This window comes from Microtus pennsylvanicus, chromosome 11, assembly GCF_037038515.1.
Source record: "Microtus pennsylvanicus isolate mMicPen1 chromosome 11, mMicPen1.hap1, whole genome shotgun sequence".
Taxonomy (NCBI): Eukaryota; Metazoa; Chordata; class Mammalia; order Rodentia; family Cricetidae; genus Microtus; species Microtus pennsylvanicus.
In genome coordinates, this window is record NC_134589.1 from 28,797,765 (window position 1) to 28,817,725 (window position 19,961).

General features: G+C 40.1%; 1 protein-coding gene across 3 annotated transcripts in view; it reads right to left on the reverse strand.

The window, feature by feature from the left end:
• Positions 1 to 19,961, reverse strand: part of Ca10 (carbonic anhydrase 10) — a 483,666-nt gene that overhangs the window by 288,936 nt on the left and 174,769 nt on the right. For all 3 annotated transcript variants that reach the window (XM_075991114.1, XM_075991115.1, XM_075991113.1), the window contains one exon: positions 2,034 to 2,176. In XM_075991114.1, the coding sequence (XP_075847229.1) occupies positions 2,034 to 2,176 (143 nt within the window). The remainder of the gene's footprint in view (positions 1 to 2,033; positions 2,177 to 19,961) is intronic.

A 19,961-nucleotide genomic window follows, 5' to 3' on the forward strand; every position in this document is an offset into this window, starting at 1 on the left:
CCCTGGAAGAGAAAGAGCTATATAATTAAAACACTAGGCATTCCACAACTCTTAGGAAATTATCCATTTCACCAGTTTCAGGACTTGATGTCTGCTTTCATCAACATCTTCTGCTCTACCCACAAGCACCTGGCCTCGATTTTCGTGAAACCCAGGCAGCAAACATGTCTTAGGTGTTTTTGTGTCTGTTACTGTTTGTCCGGGATGAATGGAGAGGATGTTGCCTGTCATCCTCTCCAACAAAGATAATTCAATATTTACTTAAGCTCAAACTCTCACTTATAAATGTTGATCAGAAAAGTAACATGTCTGTGACTTCAAATGAGCAGTTTTTGTAGAGCAAGTTGTATGTATGAGCTGTATCGAGATTATTTTAAAATTCATAAAAATATAATTGCCATTGGAACAATTAGAATGGTTTTGTTCAAAACAAAACAAAACAAAACAAAAAACCAAACTATCATTCCCATTTTTTGTTTTGTTGTTCAAGACAGGGTTTCTCTGTAATTTTGGAGCCTGTCCTGGAACTAGCTCTTATAGACCAAGCTGGCCTCGAACTCATAGAGATCTGCCTGCGTCTGCCTCTGAGTGCTGGGATTAAAGGTGTGTGCCACCACAGCCCAGATCTAAATAATTTTTAAAAGAGCATCCAAATACTGCACAGCTAAATAGTCTCAATCTCATATGCAATGACTTGATGTTTTTCTACTTGGAAACATGATGCATATTCATGTGTATATGTGTAACATATGTGTGTATGCATGTGTTTGTGCATGTGTGTGTACAAATGTGCTAACCTGGATATGTGAATGTGGAGGCCAGAGGCCTTTCACACTGCACTCTAGGTTCTGAGACAAGGTCTCTCTCTGAACCTGCAGTTGGCCATTCTGGATAAACTGGACGGCTAGCCAGCCTGGATTCTGCCTGGCCTCACCTACCATTCACTGGAGTTTCAGGTACTGTAAGCATGTCCCATACTAAAGGTACCACTCCAGTCCCCAGCAATGCTTCTCAAAACCTGGTACAGTTGCTAACAAGCTTTTGGTGAGTCATCATTGTGTGTGTGTGTGTGTGTGTGTGTGTGTGTGTGTGTGTGTGTGTGAAAGTGACATGGTAGAATACATGTTTTAAAATATCAGAAAGGGCAAAAATGAACATCCAGATAGAATGGTTTGGATGGGTACAGACTGCAGAGAAGGAAGAGGGGCAGAGCTTGAACAATCCAGTTGTGGAGAAGAATCTGCCAGGAATAACAGGCACCTATAATTTCAGTCCTAGCTTTTTTGCACACAAGTAACTTTTCATTCTCTTGAATTCACAACAAAATCACCTTCAAACACAATTTTCTATGTGTGTGCATTTCCCCCAGTTCCAACATTCTAGCCAACAGTAAAAGGCAGTGAAACAGAAACAAGTAAGCAAGAGAAATACCAGATTCTTTCTGTGAGCAGCCCCCAAAGGCACTATGCCCTTCACAAATTAAGGATGTGCTCCTGGCGGGAGCGAGGAGAGGGCAAGACTGAGTCTGGAATAGGAATCACAAAGCATAGCTCAGCATTTCCGGGCAGAAGGGAGGATTCTTAGCCAGCAAGATGCCCCTAGGAAGATTAATTATTGATTTTCTTATAAATCATCTCAGGTGATTGTTGTTTGTTTTCCTTCCCAGGATGATAAACGTCTGATTTTACTTTTGTTAAAATAAATTCCTTCTACTTCAGTGCAATTAAATGAAGACCAAGAGAAGAAATATCAGAGGAAGGATTTTTCAGCATGGTAGGCAAGGGAGTCAACCGCCTTGAGTTCCGACCTTCTTAGGATACCAATGGTTAGGACCACCAACAAATTCCTGGTGGTTTTGAGTTGAGAGACACATGGGATTATGAAGGAGGAAAAGCACTATTTGGACTTAGTTATATTTGTCAGGTATGCTTTTGCGGTCTGTTATCATCACAGAAACCAAGATCCAGAAGGCCAGCCTAGACAATTAGCATCACCCATTGTCATGGAAGCAACATTGTGGCATTGTGCCTTACCTTCCTGCCTCCAGTGTTGATGCGCAGAGGAGTCAGAAAGGGATCGAAGATCATGTGACTGGTCTCTATGTTGACGGGCGACTGTCGTTTCCCCACAGAGCAAAGATTCCAAGCTGAGTTCACCAATCCCCAGAAAGAAGGAACTAGGAGTAAAGTGAAATTGTAGGATTAGGCCGGATGGAAAAGTAGGGAAAAAAAAAGTAATATATTAAAAAGAAACCCAAGTTAAAAGGTGGTAAATCAAGAATGTCAAGTAATATTCTGACTCAAGGACATCTCAAGGTGTTGCCATGGTATTTTCCCAGACCTCAATCCCGGTCAATTCTCCTGTATCATCTTCATCATCTCTGAAAGTCAGGTTTTCTTACTTAACTTCACGCACACCCTGTAGCCCATTTATTGCATTCATGCTTTGGTATTAACATTGCCTTTTAAGGCATATCCTCTTTGCAACGTGTTCAAAGTACACCAAGTATTTAACAACTCCAGAGTGGATGCTCTGTTCCTCTCCTAGGTGGAAATGATGTGAGAATCGGTGGTGTCCAATCTTGAAGGCATCTGAAGCTTTTCAAAGCAAGTGTCGTTTGACATACACAAGGTGTTTTTCTGTGAGTTGTCAAGACCAAACTGAGAGAGTGGTTTATTTTTATGACCCTCCAATCAAAACTAGACAGGAGCTTAGCAACTTGACTCTATCTGTGTTTGGTTCAACATTGTGTCATTAACCTAGTGTTCCAGCAACTGGAAAACGTGATTGTTTGAGAGACAGGAAAAAAATTACATCAAGGGCTGAGTGCAGATAGCCAAAGGAAAACTGTCAGCTCACTTTCAGTAGAAATTTGCAGTAGAAATACCTATTAGTATAATTTTAAAAAATAGGATTTCCAGTCTTGTTTCCTTGTATTTAACCGTTAGTGGAGTAATAGGAATAGTTAACGCTCAAAGTTTATGCTCATGAAGAAACTATACCTTTAGTATTTTCTGTCTCATTAGTATTCCCCTTGAAGTGCAGAAGCCATGCATCCCCCATTTTTCCCTGTGAGTGGACATTCATCCACTGATCAACAAACAGTATTTGGAATGAGGCCCTACCTTAGTGTTTGCCCCAGGTTAGGCTGAATCTCAAGGAAAGAATAAAAGGATAAGAATAACGTGAACCAAAACTTGAGACTGATTGGAAGGTGCGGTGAGACTATTGATGAAGTGCACCCAGTTCTGCCTTAGAGGAGTGGCCGTAGATAGTGACTATTGATGAACATTGCAATCATGCCATAATCTTCTTATGTGCTTGCCATCTCAGAAACTCAGGCTGAATGCAGATGTTAACTTACCGGCCACCATGCCTGCTCCTATCATAATGGGAACAATCCAAAATCACAGAGCAGTCTAGGAAACACTTTTCAAACAATTGTACAACTCCGAAGAACTGTGATAGATGGGATGTTTAGTCCCATGAAAACCATACATTCGATGACCTTATTAGCTCAAGTCAACAATGGGCAGAAGCAGATTCCCAGACAAATACTTCAACACCAGTATGTGGTGGGATTTATATCTAATTTGACTTAATCCATTTCAAGGAGCCTCTGGTGGCTTTGTTCCCTTTAGGTTAATGAGTTTCAGTCGACTTCCTCAACATGAGCAATTTTCAATATGGCAGCAATGGCCAGAGGGAGAAGAAGGAAGAGAAGAAGAAGAGCAAGAATAGAAGCAAGAAAACTTCCTCATGGACTTGTGCTTCCTTGATGCCCCCATTTCTTATTGTGTGAACTATGGTTTCACCAAAAATTTCTTAACATGTTTACAAGATGCCACATCTTAGCAAAACGAAGATATCTAGTGAGGTTTTTGCAATAAAAATGTACTTTTCATCCTTAGTGTACCTTACACACTAGGTGTGGAGGTTGTGTTGTTTGGGACTGGGCACCCAACATCAGTTATTTTCTACTAGTTGATCAGCTGTGGCAGCTGAGGCTTTTTGTAATGGTCTCCATCTGCTGCAAAGAGAAGTTTCTTTGTTGAGGTATGAAAGCAACATTTTTCTGTGTGTGTAAGGATAAGTACTTAGAATAAAATTAGGAATTGCCTTGGTTTAGTAAAATGCCAGTAGTACATTGTTCTCTATGATCTGTGATCTCACTAGCCCTGGATAGGTTTGCGTTACTGGGCATTATTCATTGTATGGGCCTTACGTCCAATTAGTCAGCTACTTGTTACTGCAAAGAGATGAGTGCTACTCTTGCTCCTTTAGTAATGTCTTGCCTGCTGGTCATTGTTGACATTCATAGGTGTCACCTTTAGGGCCTATTGATTACTTCCCTCCCCTAAAAACAGGCACAGCACCTTTTCATACTATGAGAGAGAGTCCCCAGGAAAGCGGCTTCTAGATTTCTTCCAGCTCAAATTTTCTGGGTCCTGTGCCCATGGTGTCTGAAACAGGGACTTATCTTCAACTTCTGGGAGGCAACTAAGGGCAACAGCAATAACTTATATTGTGTTGGGAGTCTCTTGTCATTCCTTAACAATTTGAAAAGAGTTTTCTCATGGCTGGCAGCGATTTCTGCAAGACAGTCTATGGCTTTTGGGTGAAGAATTAATCTCCTTGAATAGCACAACTTCATTCACACACACACATACACATACACACACAGGAGAGAGAGAGAGAGAGAGAGAGAGAGAGAGAGAGAGAGAGAGAGAGAGGAAGAAAGAGAGATGTAGAATATACATATGTGTGTATACACACATTTATATGCATTACATACAATTTTATTTTTATTTATATTTATTTATTTATTTATTTATTTAAGATTTCTGTCTCTTCCCTGCCACTGCCCCCCATTTCCCTCCTCCTCCTCCAATCAAGTCCTCCTCCCTCGTCAGCCCAAAGAGCAATTAGGGTTCCCTGCCCTGTGGGAAGTCCAAGGACCACCCACCTCCATCCAGGTCTAGTAAGGTGAGCATCCAAACTGCCTAGGCTCCCACAAAGCCAGATCTATAGGGATAAGTCCCGCCCCTTAGGGGGCGTGTTCGCCTCGGGCTAATGTCTGCCTATAAATTTGGCGAGCGTGCTCCGAGCGGTCTCTTCTACTTTCCTGGTCTCCGCGGGAACGGTGGTTCTGTAAGTCTATTTCTACATTAAAACTATATATATCTTTACAAACTGTCTGCATTCGTTTACGCCGCTACATTTTGGCGTCCAACGTCGGGCTATTTTGCCCTCGACTCAAGCGGGTAGCCCGCTAGCTAACACAGCACCCTCCTGGGTGCTGTTTTTCAGTTCGTGACTCCGGCCCTAGTGCCGAGTCCGAGACATACTCGGCCACACAGGCCCATTCTGCCTGCCTTGGCTAAGTTTTACAGCGGAACCCCACTGCCTGAATTAGCGGAAGTTTAAGTACCTGCGGTTTTGCAACAAAAGCTGCCACAGCGGCAGATTTGGTCTGACACAAAGTGACTTGGCAGGGCAGTGGTGGCGCACGCTTTTGATACCAGCACTTGGGAGGCAAGGGCAGGCGGATCTCTGTGAGTTTGAGGCCGGCCAGGCAGTGGTAGCACACGCCTTTAATCCCAGCACTTGGGAAGCAGAGGCAGGCGGATCTCTGTGAGTTTGAGGCCGGCCAGGCAGTGGTAGCACACGCCTTTAATCCCAGCACTTGGGAAGCAGAGGCGGACGGATCTCTGTGAGTTTGAGGCCTGCCAGGCAGTGGTAGCACACGCCTTTAATCCCAGCACTTGGGAAGCAGAGGCAGACGGATCTCTGTGAGTTTGAGGCCTGCCAGGCCGTGGTAGTGCACGCCTTTAATCCCAGCACTTGGGAGGCAGAGACAGGCGGATCTCTGTGAGTTCGAGGCCAGCCTGGTCTACAAGAGCTAGTTCTAGGACAGGCTCCAAAAACACAGAGACCAACAACTGGCAGGAACCGAATATTGCAGGTAAAAAAATTTTTCTTTTATAAATAAAATGTCTGAACACATTACTGTTCAAGAATTTAACAGTTTTTTTAATTGTACCATGTGGGAGATTTTACAAGAGGTGTCTGTCACGCCACCTCTATGGATCCTTCTGGGATTCGTAGTTTTCATTGGCACCAAATGGTTTGATAATAGAAATATGATAAAGTCTTTACGAGACGAATCCAGGATTCTTAAGGCAGAGATAGAACGCTTAAAAACAATTGAGAATGATAACAATCTTCTCAAGAATCAGTTTGAAGTTCTCCAGACTGATAACAATCTTCTCAAGAATCAGTTTGAAGTTCTCCAGACTGATAACAATCTTCTCAAGAATCAGTTTGGAGTTCTCCAGACTGATAACAATCTTCTCGAGAATCGGTTTGAAGTTCTCCAGGCTGATAACAATCTTCTCAAGAATCAGTTTGAGGCTCTCCAGGCTGATGTTAAGGAGAAATTCATTACTATGGAAGAGGGAACAGCTGATCTGGATCGTAAGGTTCAGTCCCTCTCTGTAGGAACTGAAACATTAGTGGCTGATATTAAGGAGAAATTCATTACTATGGAAGAGGGAACAGCTGATTTGGACAATAAGATTCAGTCCCTTTCTGTAGGAAATGAAACATTAACTGAGAGAATCAAAACTGCTGAATGTGACAATTGGATTTTGTCTAAAGCTTATGACAAATTGATGGAAAGAGTGTCAATACAAGAAGGCACAGTTTATGCCATAAAAATTATGTCCAAAGATAAGATGTTATCTCTAACAGACAAACTTCATACTTTAGAATCCTCAATGAAGGCTTTGGAACATAATTCTGGACAGGAGATTCAGACATTGCAGAAGGCAATAGTGAATAGAATTGAAAAGATTGAGGAATTTCTAAATTCTGATGAAGAAGAGCAAAGGGTAGAAGGGCAAATTTTAACTACATCTGTGGGTAAATCTCTCCGGGACAATTTCCACAAAGCTCTACCGACAGCTCTACCTGCCTTTCCAGTAATAACAACAGAGAAGGTGGTTGGTTCCAGAAACCCTAGGGTCATCAAGGAGGATACATGGGAGCCTGTCCGTATGAATGACCTCAAGGAAATTAAACAGGCTGTCATGACTTTTGGGATGCAAGCCTCTTTTGTTAAAGAGATGCTAAGATCTTGGGCCACGACAAACAAAGCAACCCCCTTGGACTGGCTCCAGCTGAGCTCTGCAGTACTTGAGAGTGGACCACAATTGAAATGGCAATGCTTATTCAGGCAAGAGGCTAAACTCTTAGAACAGCAGGAAAAAGCAAAGGGAATTGACATTTCCCTAGATAAAATTATAGGTGAAGGGCTCTTTTCCGACCCTCAGGAACAAGCTAATTTGGATGAAAACACACTCTCCATGTGTACTACAGCAGCCTTAAGGGCTTGGGACAGGGTACAAGACCCAGGACAGAGAATAGAATCATTTGTCAGAGTTAAACAGGGTCAGAGAGAACCCTTTAGTGACTTTTTACAAAGATTAACTAAGGCTGTACAAATAGGGATATCTGACCCAGAAGCAAGACGTATAATGATTGAGTCTTTGGCTTATGAAAATGCAAATGTGGAATGCAAAAGGATTTTGGGGCCTTTAAAGCTCAGATCAGCGCCTTTGGAAGAATGGGTCTTGCATACACTCAATGTTGATACATTTGATTATGGCACTGAAGCATGGGTAGAAGAAGCAATTTCCAATGGTAAAAGGAGACACCAGAATACCAAATGTTTTAATTGTGGCAAAATGGGTCATATGAAAAGGAATTGTAGACAACGGATTTTCAGAAATAATAATAATAATAATGCATCTTTCAGAAACAATAATAATAATAATGCATCTTCTAGAAATAACAGAAATAGGAGGACTCAGCCTTCAGGTTTATGTAGAAGATGTGGAAAAGGCAGACATTGGACGAATGAATGCAGGTCTACAAGAGATAGACAAGGCAACCTGATACAGTCGGGAAACGTGAGAGGGGGGGCCTCACAGGCCCCCATGGCAAACATGGTTCAGTCATATCCAGTTTCTGCAGAGAACGTGCCTCATCAGGACAATTAGGAAGCCCCATGCCTACTGTTACAAGCAATAATGATCAGAAAGATAAGTTACGTGTGTTTTGGCAAACTTCTATAAATGATCAAAGACCTAAACTGAGAGTGTGTGTAAATGGCATTTTTATTACTGGCCTGCTGGACACAGGTGCTGATGTAAGTATCATTACCCCAGAATCTTGGCATCCGTATTGGCCTCTTCAGAATGTAAATGTTCAGCTCCTGGGAATTGGAACCCTATCTCGAGTAAGGCAGAGCACGAGATGGGTTGAATGTATAGGGCCAGAGGGACAAATAGGAAAATTAAAGCCATATGTAGCCAATATCGCAATGAATTTATGGGGTCGTGACCTATTACAACAATGGAATACCGAAATTAACATTCCTGCTACTTCTAGAGCCTATAGTTCTGAGAATAATATTAAAAGATATTACAAATGGAGAAAACCGGCCATTCGGGCTGTACAAGAACAAGCAATTGATGTCCCTTCAGAGATACCAACAGCCTTGCCTCTAAAATGGTTGACTGAGAAACCAATATGGACAAAGCAATGGCCTTTAGCTGAGGAAAAGTTACAGGCTTTAGAACAGCTGGTACAAGAACAATTAGATGCTGGACATATAGAAGAATCTACCAGCCCTTGGAATTCTCCTGTATTTGTGGTTAAGAAAAAATCAGGTAAATGGAGAATGGTGACAGATCTCAGGGCCATCAACAAGGTTATTCAACCTATGGGCCCTCTGCAATCTGGAATTCCTTTGCCCTCTTTATTACCAAAAGGATGGCCTCTCATAGTTATTGATTTAAAGGATTGTTTTTTCACTATACCTTTGCAAAAAGAAGATAGAGAAAAATTTGCCTTCACAGTGCCTACTTATAACAATTCTCAACCTTCGAGGAGGTACCACTGGACCGTTCTCCCCCAGGGTATGTTAAATAGCCCCTCCCTGTGCCAATATTTTGTGAACCAACCATTGCAAATAATACGCAAGAAATTTCCCAAATCTATAGTATACCATTACATGGACGACATCTTGTTATCCGATTCAAACATGGATACCTTGAACAGACTGTTTGAAGAAATAAAGATACTTTTACCTAAATGGGGATTGCAAATCGCTCCTGAAAAGATTCAGAAGGGAGATTCTGTTAATTATTTAGGTTATAAAATAGGTTTGCAAAAAATTAAGACACAAAAAGCACAAATTAGGAGAGATCGCCTACGGACTCTTAATGACTTTCAAAGACTGTTAGGAGACATTTCCAGTCTACGACCAGCTATTGGAATAACACCTGATCTAATAATTCATTTGAACAAAACCTTGGATGGTGATAAAGATTTAAACAGTCCCAGAGAATTAACAGCTGAAGCAGAAAAGGAACTGACAATGATTGAGGAAAAATTACAACAGGCACATGTGGACAGGGTGAATCCAGAGCTCGATTGTATTCTTGTCATACTACCATCAAAAATTTCTCCTACAGGAATTTTAATGCAGAGAGATGATATTATTTTGGAATGGATCTTTTTACCACATAAACCAAGTAAGAAACTGAAAACTTATGTGGAAAAAGTCTCTGAGTTAATCATAAAAGGCAAGCTGAGACTTCGTCAACTAGCAGGCATAGACCCAGCAGAAATTATAGTGCCCTTCACTGCTGATGAACTAAAGAAATTATGGGAAGATAATGAACCATGGCAAAGAGCTTGTGCTAATTTTTTGGGAGACATTAATAACAACTATCCAAAAAGCAAGCGGCTTAACTTCATAAAGAGAACTTCTTGGATTCTTCCTCGAATCGTCCGTGATGCTCCAATAACTGGAGCCCGTACATTCTATACTGATGCCAATAAATCAGGGAAGGCAGGTTACAAATCAGAAGACTTGGATAAGGTGGAACAAAGTCCGTATAATTCTGTCCAGAAGGCAGAATTATATGCCATTCTTATGGTGCTAAGGGATTTTAAAGAACCTATTAATATAGTTACAGATTCACAATACGCAGAAAGAGTTATTTTACATATTGAAACTGCTGAATTTATACCTGATGATACTGAACTAACCTCATTGTTTCTCCAGGTTCAAGATTTGATCAGGAACAGGCTTTGCCCTATGTACATAACACACATCCGATCCCATACGGGTCTGCCAGGTCCTCTAGCACAAGGTAATGCAGAAATTGATCAATTACTGATTGGTAGTGTGCTACAAGCCTCTGAATTTCATAAAAAACATCATGTTAATAGCAAAGGTTTGAAGAAAGAGTTTTCAATTACATGGCAACAAGCTAAGGAGATTGTAAAGAAATGCCCTACTTGCTCTTTCTATAACCAAACGCCACTGCCTGCAGGGGCTAATCCAAAGGGCACCCAAAGGAATGAAATCTGGCAGATGGATGTGTTCCACTTTGCAGAATTTGGCAAATTAAAATATGTTCATCACACCATTGACACTTATTCAGGCTTTCAGTGGGCAACTGCTTTAAGTTCAGAAAAAGCTGATTCAGTAATCACTCATTTATTAGAAGTCATGGCTATCATGGGTATACCTACACAAATAAAAACGGACAATGGTCCTGCTTATGTTTCTAGGAAAATGAAACGGTTTTTTGATTATTACAATATCAAGCATGTTACAGGTATACCATACAATCCTACAGGTCAAGCAGTCATAGAAAGATCAAATCGAACTATAAAAGATATGTTGAACAAACAGAAAGGGGTGGAAAACACCCCCAGAAATAGGCTACATAATGCTTTGTTAACCTTGAATTTTCTCAACGCTAATGAGAAGGGAACAACGGCTGCAGAAAGACATTGGATAATGGAAAAGTCTACTGAACTAAATCAACCAGTTTATTTCAAGGATGTGCTGACCTCACAATGGAAGCCAGGATATGTGCTACGTTGGGGAAGGGGTTTTGCTCTTATCTCCACAGGTGAGGAAAAATTATGGATACCATCAAAATTAATAAAGGTTCGGTTTAAAGAAGAGAAGCCACTTGGAAAAGATAAATAACAATTCTTTCATAAGGATGGCGAACATACTGATGGTAAGAAATACAGATAGGTTTGGAGGCAGGGTTCTTTTCTTATCTCCACAGGAAAATACTCATCTTCAAAGAAATTGAGGGACCCTGAATATTTAATTACTGATGGATGGACACATTTTGTAAGTATTAATTTTTATTTATATATCTTATTAAACATTTCTTTATAAATATATAGAGCTGGTTTTGAAGTTGGACTCTGGCTCAGTCCCTCTCCAATTCCAAGCCTGTTAGTAAGAGAAAAACCCAGAGTTTCTGGAGTTTCTGTCTCATGTCAAGAGCCATGATATGGGACAGAAAGAAATATGAGTTTAAAAAACGTCCTTTTCTTCATATCTATCATACTTTTCATTGAATATATGTATCATGCCTTTTATTGAATATATATATGTATGTATATATATATGTCTATATGATTAATGTTTAAGTTTTTCACAATGAACAATGAGTTTTTCCCGAAGTGACATTTGAAGTTTCCAGGAAGAAGATGGGGCCCCACAACAACAACTCTACCTGGTTGATATGACGTCATGATACTGATAGCACTACTACAAGACCTGTTTTGGATACCAGCTGCACAAGACGATCCCAACTTGGTTAGCTGAAATGGTGCACATCTTGTACAACATTCTGGCCAGACCTCCACAAAATACTCAGAGACTATTTGCAATTTTAAAAGACATTGATCTTGAAATTTAACCATCATTTTACTTTCACAGGATCCCCCAGAAAGAACGTCGCCCCTATGACAGCTGGAAGTAATTCTAGAGGACGACGTCCCCTCTCCCAGTAAAGTTTACCCCTGGGTTTAGGGACATCATTTAGGGGTTGGGAGGTTGGGGGAGGAATTTTATAAGCTCAGGGATCATTTTGAAAAAAAAAAAAAAGAGGGAATGATGGGATAATAGATTTATAATTGTGAGTTACTGCTTTTAGACAAATATATTGGTATCAATTCTTGTATATTGAAACAAAGTTAAATTATATTGACTATTGTATGCATGCATGTTTCTATGTCTGTTTAAAACATTTTTATGTATTGACATATATTGTATTGATATATATAGTGTATACATTTACCATATTGCAATGTACATTTCTACCTCTGATTAAGATACTTATATAATGTTTGTGCATTGATATATATTTACCATATTGCAATGTATATTTGTACAGTGTTTATATTTGGAGGTCATTATCCTCATTTGTTACACAGTTGTTTATTGTCTTAGTCTTTAAGTTAGATAGATATTGAGAATTATATAGATAAATAGTCATCTAAGTTTGTCATTTATAATCAGACTAATCAGGTTCTTTAGATATAGAGAGATTATACTCAGTATAGATAGATAATCTTCAACCTCTTCAAAGAGCTGTAGAAAATGGCCTTTAATCTAACTCAGAGTTTCGTGATAGTGAGACACAATTGCTCCTGGCAATACCACTCCATTCCCGAGAGAATGTTGAGCACCAAAGACACTCCACCTGGAGCCTTTCTATTTGGCAGAACTGGCCTTTGGGCAAAGAAATGCCTATACCTCAGCCACTGACACAGATACAGAACGTGCATCAATGGACAAAACAGGACTGTCATATCCTGCCAAGACAGGGTAAGATAGTTTTGAAAAGTTCCTTGCCTTTAATAATGGTATGTCAGTTATGTTAGGCCTTAGCCAAAATTGGTTGACTCAACATTGCAAACGAGACTTTGGGTGATTGCCCAGGTAGTCAGTTGTCTCTGTCAATTGTTGCACATTTTGGATATATCTCGTTTGTTAAGTAATATTTATTCCCTTCTGAGATCTTTGATGGAGTTGAAGATTATATAATTGTAGTTACTCTCTACATTATTTAGGCTCCTTGAGATAGAATGTTTAGCAAAGCTTTTGTTCTCAATATTGTTTGTTATATTTATTATTTGTTGTTATTGTATGTAGTTGTATTTGGTTTAGTTCTGTCTTATTTAGACAAAAAGGGGAGATGTAGGGATAAGTCCCGCCCCTTAGGGGGCGTGTTCGCCTCGGGCTAATGTCTGCCTATAAATTTGGCGAGCGTGCTCCGAGCGGTCTCTTCTACTTTCCTGGTCTCCGCGGGAACGGTGGTTCTGTAAGTCTATTTCTACATTAAAACTATATATATCTTTACAAACTGTCTGCATTCGTTTACGCCGCTACACAGATCCTACTGTACATACAATTTTAAATAAACATAAAACAATATGACTCCCTATGGCTTTTTCAGACATACTTAGTGTCATTTATCTCTCTCTGTTCCAAATCAAAGGCTTCTTTTTCCATTTTTTGCTTCAGAAACCTCTATCCAGCTATTGTCTTTTTTAGAGATCCCCATCATCATCTCCCTTTTCACCTTCCTGATATCTGTGGTTACTCCAGCTTCTATACTCTTGGATAATCAAGATAATCTATCTATGGGATATGTGTGTGTCTGTGTGTGTGTTCTCGGTAAGGCAGCTATAATAAACACAGTTACAGCTGGTGCACATTGCATTTCATCTTCTCCCATGAAAATCATTAACAAAAATAATTCTAGCCCCGTAAACACTGTGTAAGCTGCCTTTGTGTGACACCATGGGTGAGCAGATGCTGCCATGCCTTGCTAATAAACTTCATAACCCAAAAAGTCCCCCCACAAAAAACACAAACAGCAAAAACTTTATGTGAACATCTGCCTTTGCTTTTACTGGGCACGGAATTCTTTATGACAGTTTCAGGGTTTTATATCCCCTCTTCACCATCAAGGCCCCTGCCTCTCATTCTAACCACCTGCTTAGGAACCAGAGAGTAACTAAGAAGCAGCGTCCTTTGCTCATTATGTCCCTCATCGGCCCAGCACCTCAAAGGGTACCGAGTTTACTCACAACTGAATGACTGGTTTTTAAATCAACCATACTTTATTTTTTTCAGAATTAGAAGGCACCTAGAGATCATTTTACCTCAGTGCATCCATGGCATGGGAGCCGCACATCAGAGGGTAAAATACTCTACCCTCCGTCATACTTACTGTCAGGCAGGGGCCAGAAAGTACAGAGAAAAGACCAGAATCAGCTCTGAAAACTCCAATTGCCACAAAAGGTCCACTCCTCAAAATATTTCTCTCTCAGAGGCTCTGTCGGAAGCAGTGGGATATGCCCAGGGAGGCTCAGAGTTCATTATTGCCCCGACCTTTGCAAGACTTGTGCTTCCATTTCTGTTGGTCAATCAAGAATAACATCAGTGTCTATTTGGCAGTTTAAACCAATTTCAAAGGCAAAAGTCCAAATGAAACTACATCAAAAATCAGCAATGTCAAATAAAGGCAGGATTTGAAAGCAACCGAACAACTGTGAGATACCACAGAAAAAAGGATGGAGGAGAAAATTATGTTGAGGTCAGGGGAGGTGGCAAGATTTTGGGTTCCCTCTTCAGAGCCCCGGGAAGTTGCAACGAAAGATACTGCTGCAGAATGCTGCTCCAGAGCCTGGAGAGGTGGCTCAGAGATTAAGAGCACTTTTTGTGCAGAAGATATGTGTTTCGTTTCCGGGATTACAACTGTCTGTAATTCTAGATTGAAAGGATTCAAAGGACATCACCCTCTTCTCATTCCTATGGGCACTGCACTTAAATGTACAATCTCTCTTTGTGTCTCTTTCTTTCTCTCTCTCTCTCTCTCTCTCTCTCTCTCTCTCTCTCTCTCTCTCTCTCTCTCTCTCACACACACACACACACACACACACACACACGCACACACACACACACACACACTAAAAATGAAAGTTTAGGCTACTCCAGTTAGGCAACTCTTGGACCAGATTTTGATCCCCATAGAGGGGAAAAGTTCATGCTTGCTACTAGAAGCAGTGTGAATGCTGAGGAAGAAATAAAGTGTGGAAGCCACCATAGGGATCTTGAGTGACAGATGGACAAGGAAGAGATCTACAAAAGCTATGCAAGGGAAACACTTTAGGGTGAAGTCTTGGAGGATGGGAAGACAAGGAATGCTCGCTCACTAAAACTTGGGAGTGAACTGGCTTGTTTTAGGTGTGTAGAACTACATTACACCTACGAGCTAGGACACAGGATTTGGATTTATGCAGAATCCTCAGTTCTGACGATGGTTGTAGACAACCTCCATAGCTGCACCCTTCAGGCTTACAGGCAACCCGAGTCACCTTTAGAAGCAGAGGTGGAGTAGTAGAATATAAGGTATTGCTCCTATTTTTCCAATTTGGAAATCCTGTTGAATTTTTTTTTCACTCTTAGTTGTAGAAGGAGACTAATCTTTTGTTCCCAGTCGCCAGACCCAAATAATCACACAGAAACTACATTAATTACAACCGCGTTTGGCCAGTGACTCTAGCTAGCTCTTACATTTTAAATGAACCCATTTCTATCCATCTGTGTATCACCACTAAGCTGTGGTCTACCAGTAAGTTTCCGGTGTGTCCTTCTTTGTCAGCTACATGGCGTCTCCCTGACTCTGCCTTCTCTCTCTATATATCTCTTCCAGCCTGGCTATATTCTGCCCAACCATAGGCCAAAGAAGTTTTATTCATTAGCCAATAAAAGCAACACATATGAAGAAGGCCATCCTGCATCACTTAGTCACTATGCTATTTCAATAAATCGAATTTTAACCTTTCCTCTTGAAAAAAAAAAAGGATAATGACTTATCCGCTAATGCAGCTTTTTTTCTAGCTTGACCAACAGAATTTATTGTGGGGAAAATAAATGAAATTGAGTGAGAACCATTTTAATTAATTAATAGTCAACTAGTCTGAAAATATTGGAATTCCATCATCCTTGGCATCTCTTTCACACACTTTTCTAATTTACATATAAACTAGAACACACAACAGATCTGAATATCTTTGCAAATTATTTTTCACAGAGACTAAACAGAGGAATTTAACTGCTGCATCACAACTATGCATTTATCTTGCCAAAATATTTTCCCCTTGGCAATGCTGTCATTCTTTCCATGAACTACAAACCCCCAATGGTCTCTTGACATGCTGTGCAGTGAGCTGTGGAAAATGTGGAGTTGCTCAGATTTCAATGTTTAAATCAGGAACCTTGGCAAGACCAAGGCAAAATCTATCTACATCTGTTCAAATCACTGAAACAATAAAGATCCAGCTTAATCTGTTAATGTCATTTGACAACCCCCATAAAAACATATCGAGTATCTTTTCAAAACAGAGGTCAATCCAGAGAGCATGAGATCAGCAGAATCCACTCTGATACAGAAAGTTAAAACTTGCCTTGATCGCATTTGCATCTTGAAGAGGATACTCCAAATCCATGCCATCCTGCCTATTGATTTGTCCTGAGCCAGCAGAATTTGTAGAGGTTATACTATTACAGGCAGAGTGTTAGACATCTGGAATTGACCAGTACCATTTTTTATGTACTTGTTAAACCTTATGGATCAAGATAAAGTGAATTCAAAACTGTTGAATGCCACTCTATGGCATTTCAGATATTAGACTTGATACTGAGAATTCACTGAGCAAATATTTGCTAAAGACCTACGAGGTGCTACAAAGCGGCTTGTTGGGAGTAAGTGAAGCAGGTTTGTCTTCTATTATCAGGAATCCTTTGGTATAGTAAGGTATGATAAATTTTGATGTGCTTATCTATGTTATTAAATTAAGGATCAATTAAGGTGGCAATGAGCTATATATGGAATAAAACTGGAATGGGAGATATATTCTAATAAGCAAAATGGTCAAGGATGGTTTCTTTGGAAATGATATTTACTAGACCTTTGAAAAACCGGGATATTGTTTCAGAAGAATTTAAGAGAGGAGAGCGTTCAAGGCAGATGGGAACAAGGGTTGTAGACTGCTTAATGTATTCAAAGAGCAAAGAAATCCATGTGACTTGAACTTGGTTGCCCAGATAAGAAGAAAGGAGGGGCAGTACAGGGCTGGTGTGGTTTGAAGAACAGGTGTCTGGGGACTCTTCAAGTCCTACTAAGGAGTTTACATCTTATTCTTATGTGACAGGAAACCACCAAGAGTTTAGATTAGGGAGTGAATTGTCATGGACTGATTTATGAGTGAAAGGCACAGATCTGCTTTGGCTAGGACAAAGCCAAGAGAAGGGTAATTACCACTAGGGCAGTGTGAGAAGGAAAAAAAACAGGTCACAGGCAACAGCTGGGGACATAGAATGTTTTCGTTGTTGTTCATTGAATGCTATCATATGGGTGTATTTAAGTGCTATCTCAAAGGCAGAAATAACTGAATGCTTCATAAACAATTCTCTTTAACATATGTGCCAATAAAATAGCATTTTCTTCGGATTAAGACAGTGCTTTACAAAGCACAACTTGTATTTGAAGCAAGAAAGAGACTTAGCTGAGGCAATCTTTTTTTTTTCAAGTCATAAGCTAAGCCCCTAACTTCCTGGCCAAAGGAAAGCAAATATAATTTTGGAAAATGAGTACTACTGGCACAAAACATATTTATGATGAGTTCAGTCCCATAAATAAAGTCTTCTACCTCAACAGCTATCCTTACTTCATGGTTACAAAATGTACAGATACTTTTAAAATAAGAACTCATATCTCTCCCCCGTTCTTCCTCTCACCAGTGTTGATTTTCTTTTCCTTCTGTGGTTTTCAACTTTAATAAATCTCTGCTTTGAGCTGTTATTAATGAGCATGGTTAAAATACCCATTGCTTCAAGCCTTTGCCCCCTTTCTGGTTGCAGATTTATTTCATGGATGGAATTGGCCCTGGAAACAATCCCTCTGCTGCTAGCTTCTTTCTCTGTAGTTTGGACTCCAGATTCATGGTACATGGGAGCTCAACACTCTTTTACTTGGGCCTCCCAGAGGAGTTGCATATATCCTATTTAACACATAATCAATAATTTGTGCATTCATTAAAGAAATTAATGGACCATTTCTAATGAACCAAGGATGGAAACATAAATCAAGTGCCCTCACTTGGATGGAAAGACAGACAAGCTAGTAAATAGTTACAACAAAACACAGTAGGTATTATAATGGAGGTGTGTGCCCATTAAAGCTTAAATACAGAAGCAGGATGACTTTTCTCCTCTATTAACACACACAGCACCTTCTAGCACATGGGATATAGCCATCTTGGTTTCTCTGTGTTCTGTGATTGAATTATGTGAAGTCTAGCAATAAGGTCTTACCATTAAATTCTGGAGGATAGCCAAGAGTAATGGCAATAGCCTGTAATGCCTAGGTGTCTGACTTGCCCCAGTGGCCAACAACTTGAAAAAATGTAACCCACTCTTGGGGTTTTTATTTTTTTTTTTAGCAGGAAGAATCTACTTGGGGTATTGAGCCCTATAACTCTACTATGTCCCATAATTCTATTAAATCTCTTTTTATATATGCGTGTATTTTAGGAACTTGTATAGTATTAGGTTTCCATAAGTCTTTTTTTCAAAGCCTTTAGTATTAGTTATCTTTCCTATAGTCTCTCCTCCGCCATGCTCTCTCACCACTGCCCAATCTAACTCCTATTCCACTGTTTTCCTTTAACTCTTTGTACCACTGTGTTCTGTCCCTGTTCTATAGAAAGTCCCTCCACTGCATGGCCATTTACTAAACTCCTGACCTCTAATGGGTATCCCAATTAGAATGCACAATACCTGAAGATTCAAAGTGAGCATCTAGAAATGATTGGAGACACATGACATTTGACTTTCTGGGCCTGAGTTACCCCACTCAGAATGATTGTGTCTAGCTATATCTATTTACCTGTGATTTAATAATTTCATTCTTCTTAACAGCTAAATAATATTCCTTTGAACAAATGTATCATATTTTTATTATACATTCATTAAAAGATGGGACATCTAGTTATTTTCATTTCTGGCTGTTGAGACTAGAGCAGCAATAAATATGGATGAGCAAATACTGCTGTAGTTAAATACACAGTTCTTTGGGTATATTCAAAGAGTACTATGGCTGCATTATATGGTAGAGCTACTTCCAGTTTTTTGAAGAACCTTTGATGGAGGAAGGTCATTGGTTAAATAAAAAGAAACTGCTTGGCCCTCATTGGTTAGAAGATAGGTGGGAGGAGTAAACAGAACAGAACACTGGGAGGAAGATGAAGTGAGCTCAGATTCCACAGCTCTCCTCTCAGGAGCAGACGCCTCAGAGAGACGCCATGCTCCCAGCTCCCAGGCAGACGCACGCGATGAAGCTCCGACCCAGGATGGACATAGGCTAGAATCTTCCCAGTAAGCGCACCTAGGGGCGCTACACAGATGATTAGAAATGGGCTAAATTAATATGTGAGAATTAGCCTAGAAGAGGCTAGATAGAAATGGGCCAAGCAGTGATTAAATGAATACAGTTTGTGTGTAATTATTTCGGGCATAAGCTAGCCAGGCAGCCAGGGTGCTGGGGACGCAGCCCCGCCGCCCTTATTACTACAAACCTTCACATAAATTTCTGTAATAGTTGGCCTAGTTTGCAGTCCCACTAGCTGTGAATAAGTATTACTCTGTCACCACATCCACACCAGCATCTGTTGACATTCGTTCCTTTGATTTTGGTTATTCTGTTTGGGGCAAAATGAAATCTCAAAGTGCTTTTATCTTAATTTCCCTGATGGCTAAGGATGCTGAACACAAAATATTTCTCAGTCATTTGTGTTTCATCTTTGAAAATTCTCTGTTGCATTTTAAATTTTTTCTTGGTGTCTAGTTTTTTTGTGCTCTTTGGATAGTCTAGATACGAATTTTCTGATATATATATATATATTCCCCATTCTGAAGACTGCCTCTTCACTAGAATGATAGTGTCCTTGCTTGTACAGAATACTTTTTGTCTCACTAGGTCACATCTGCCATTTGTTGG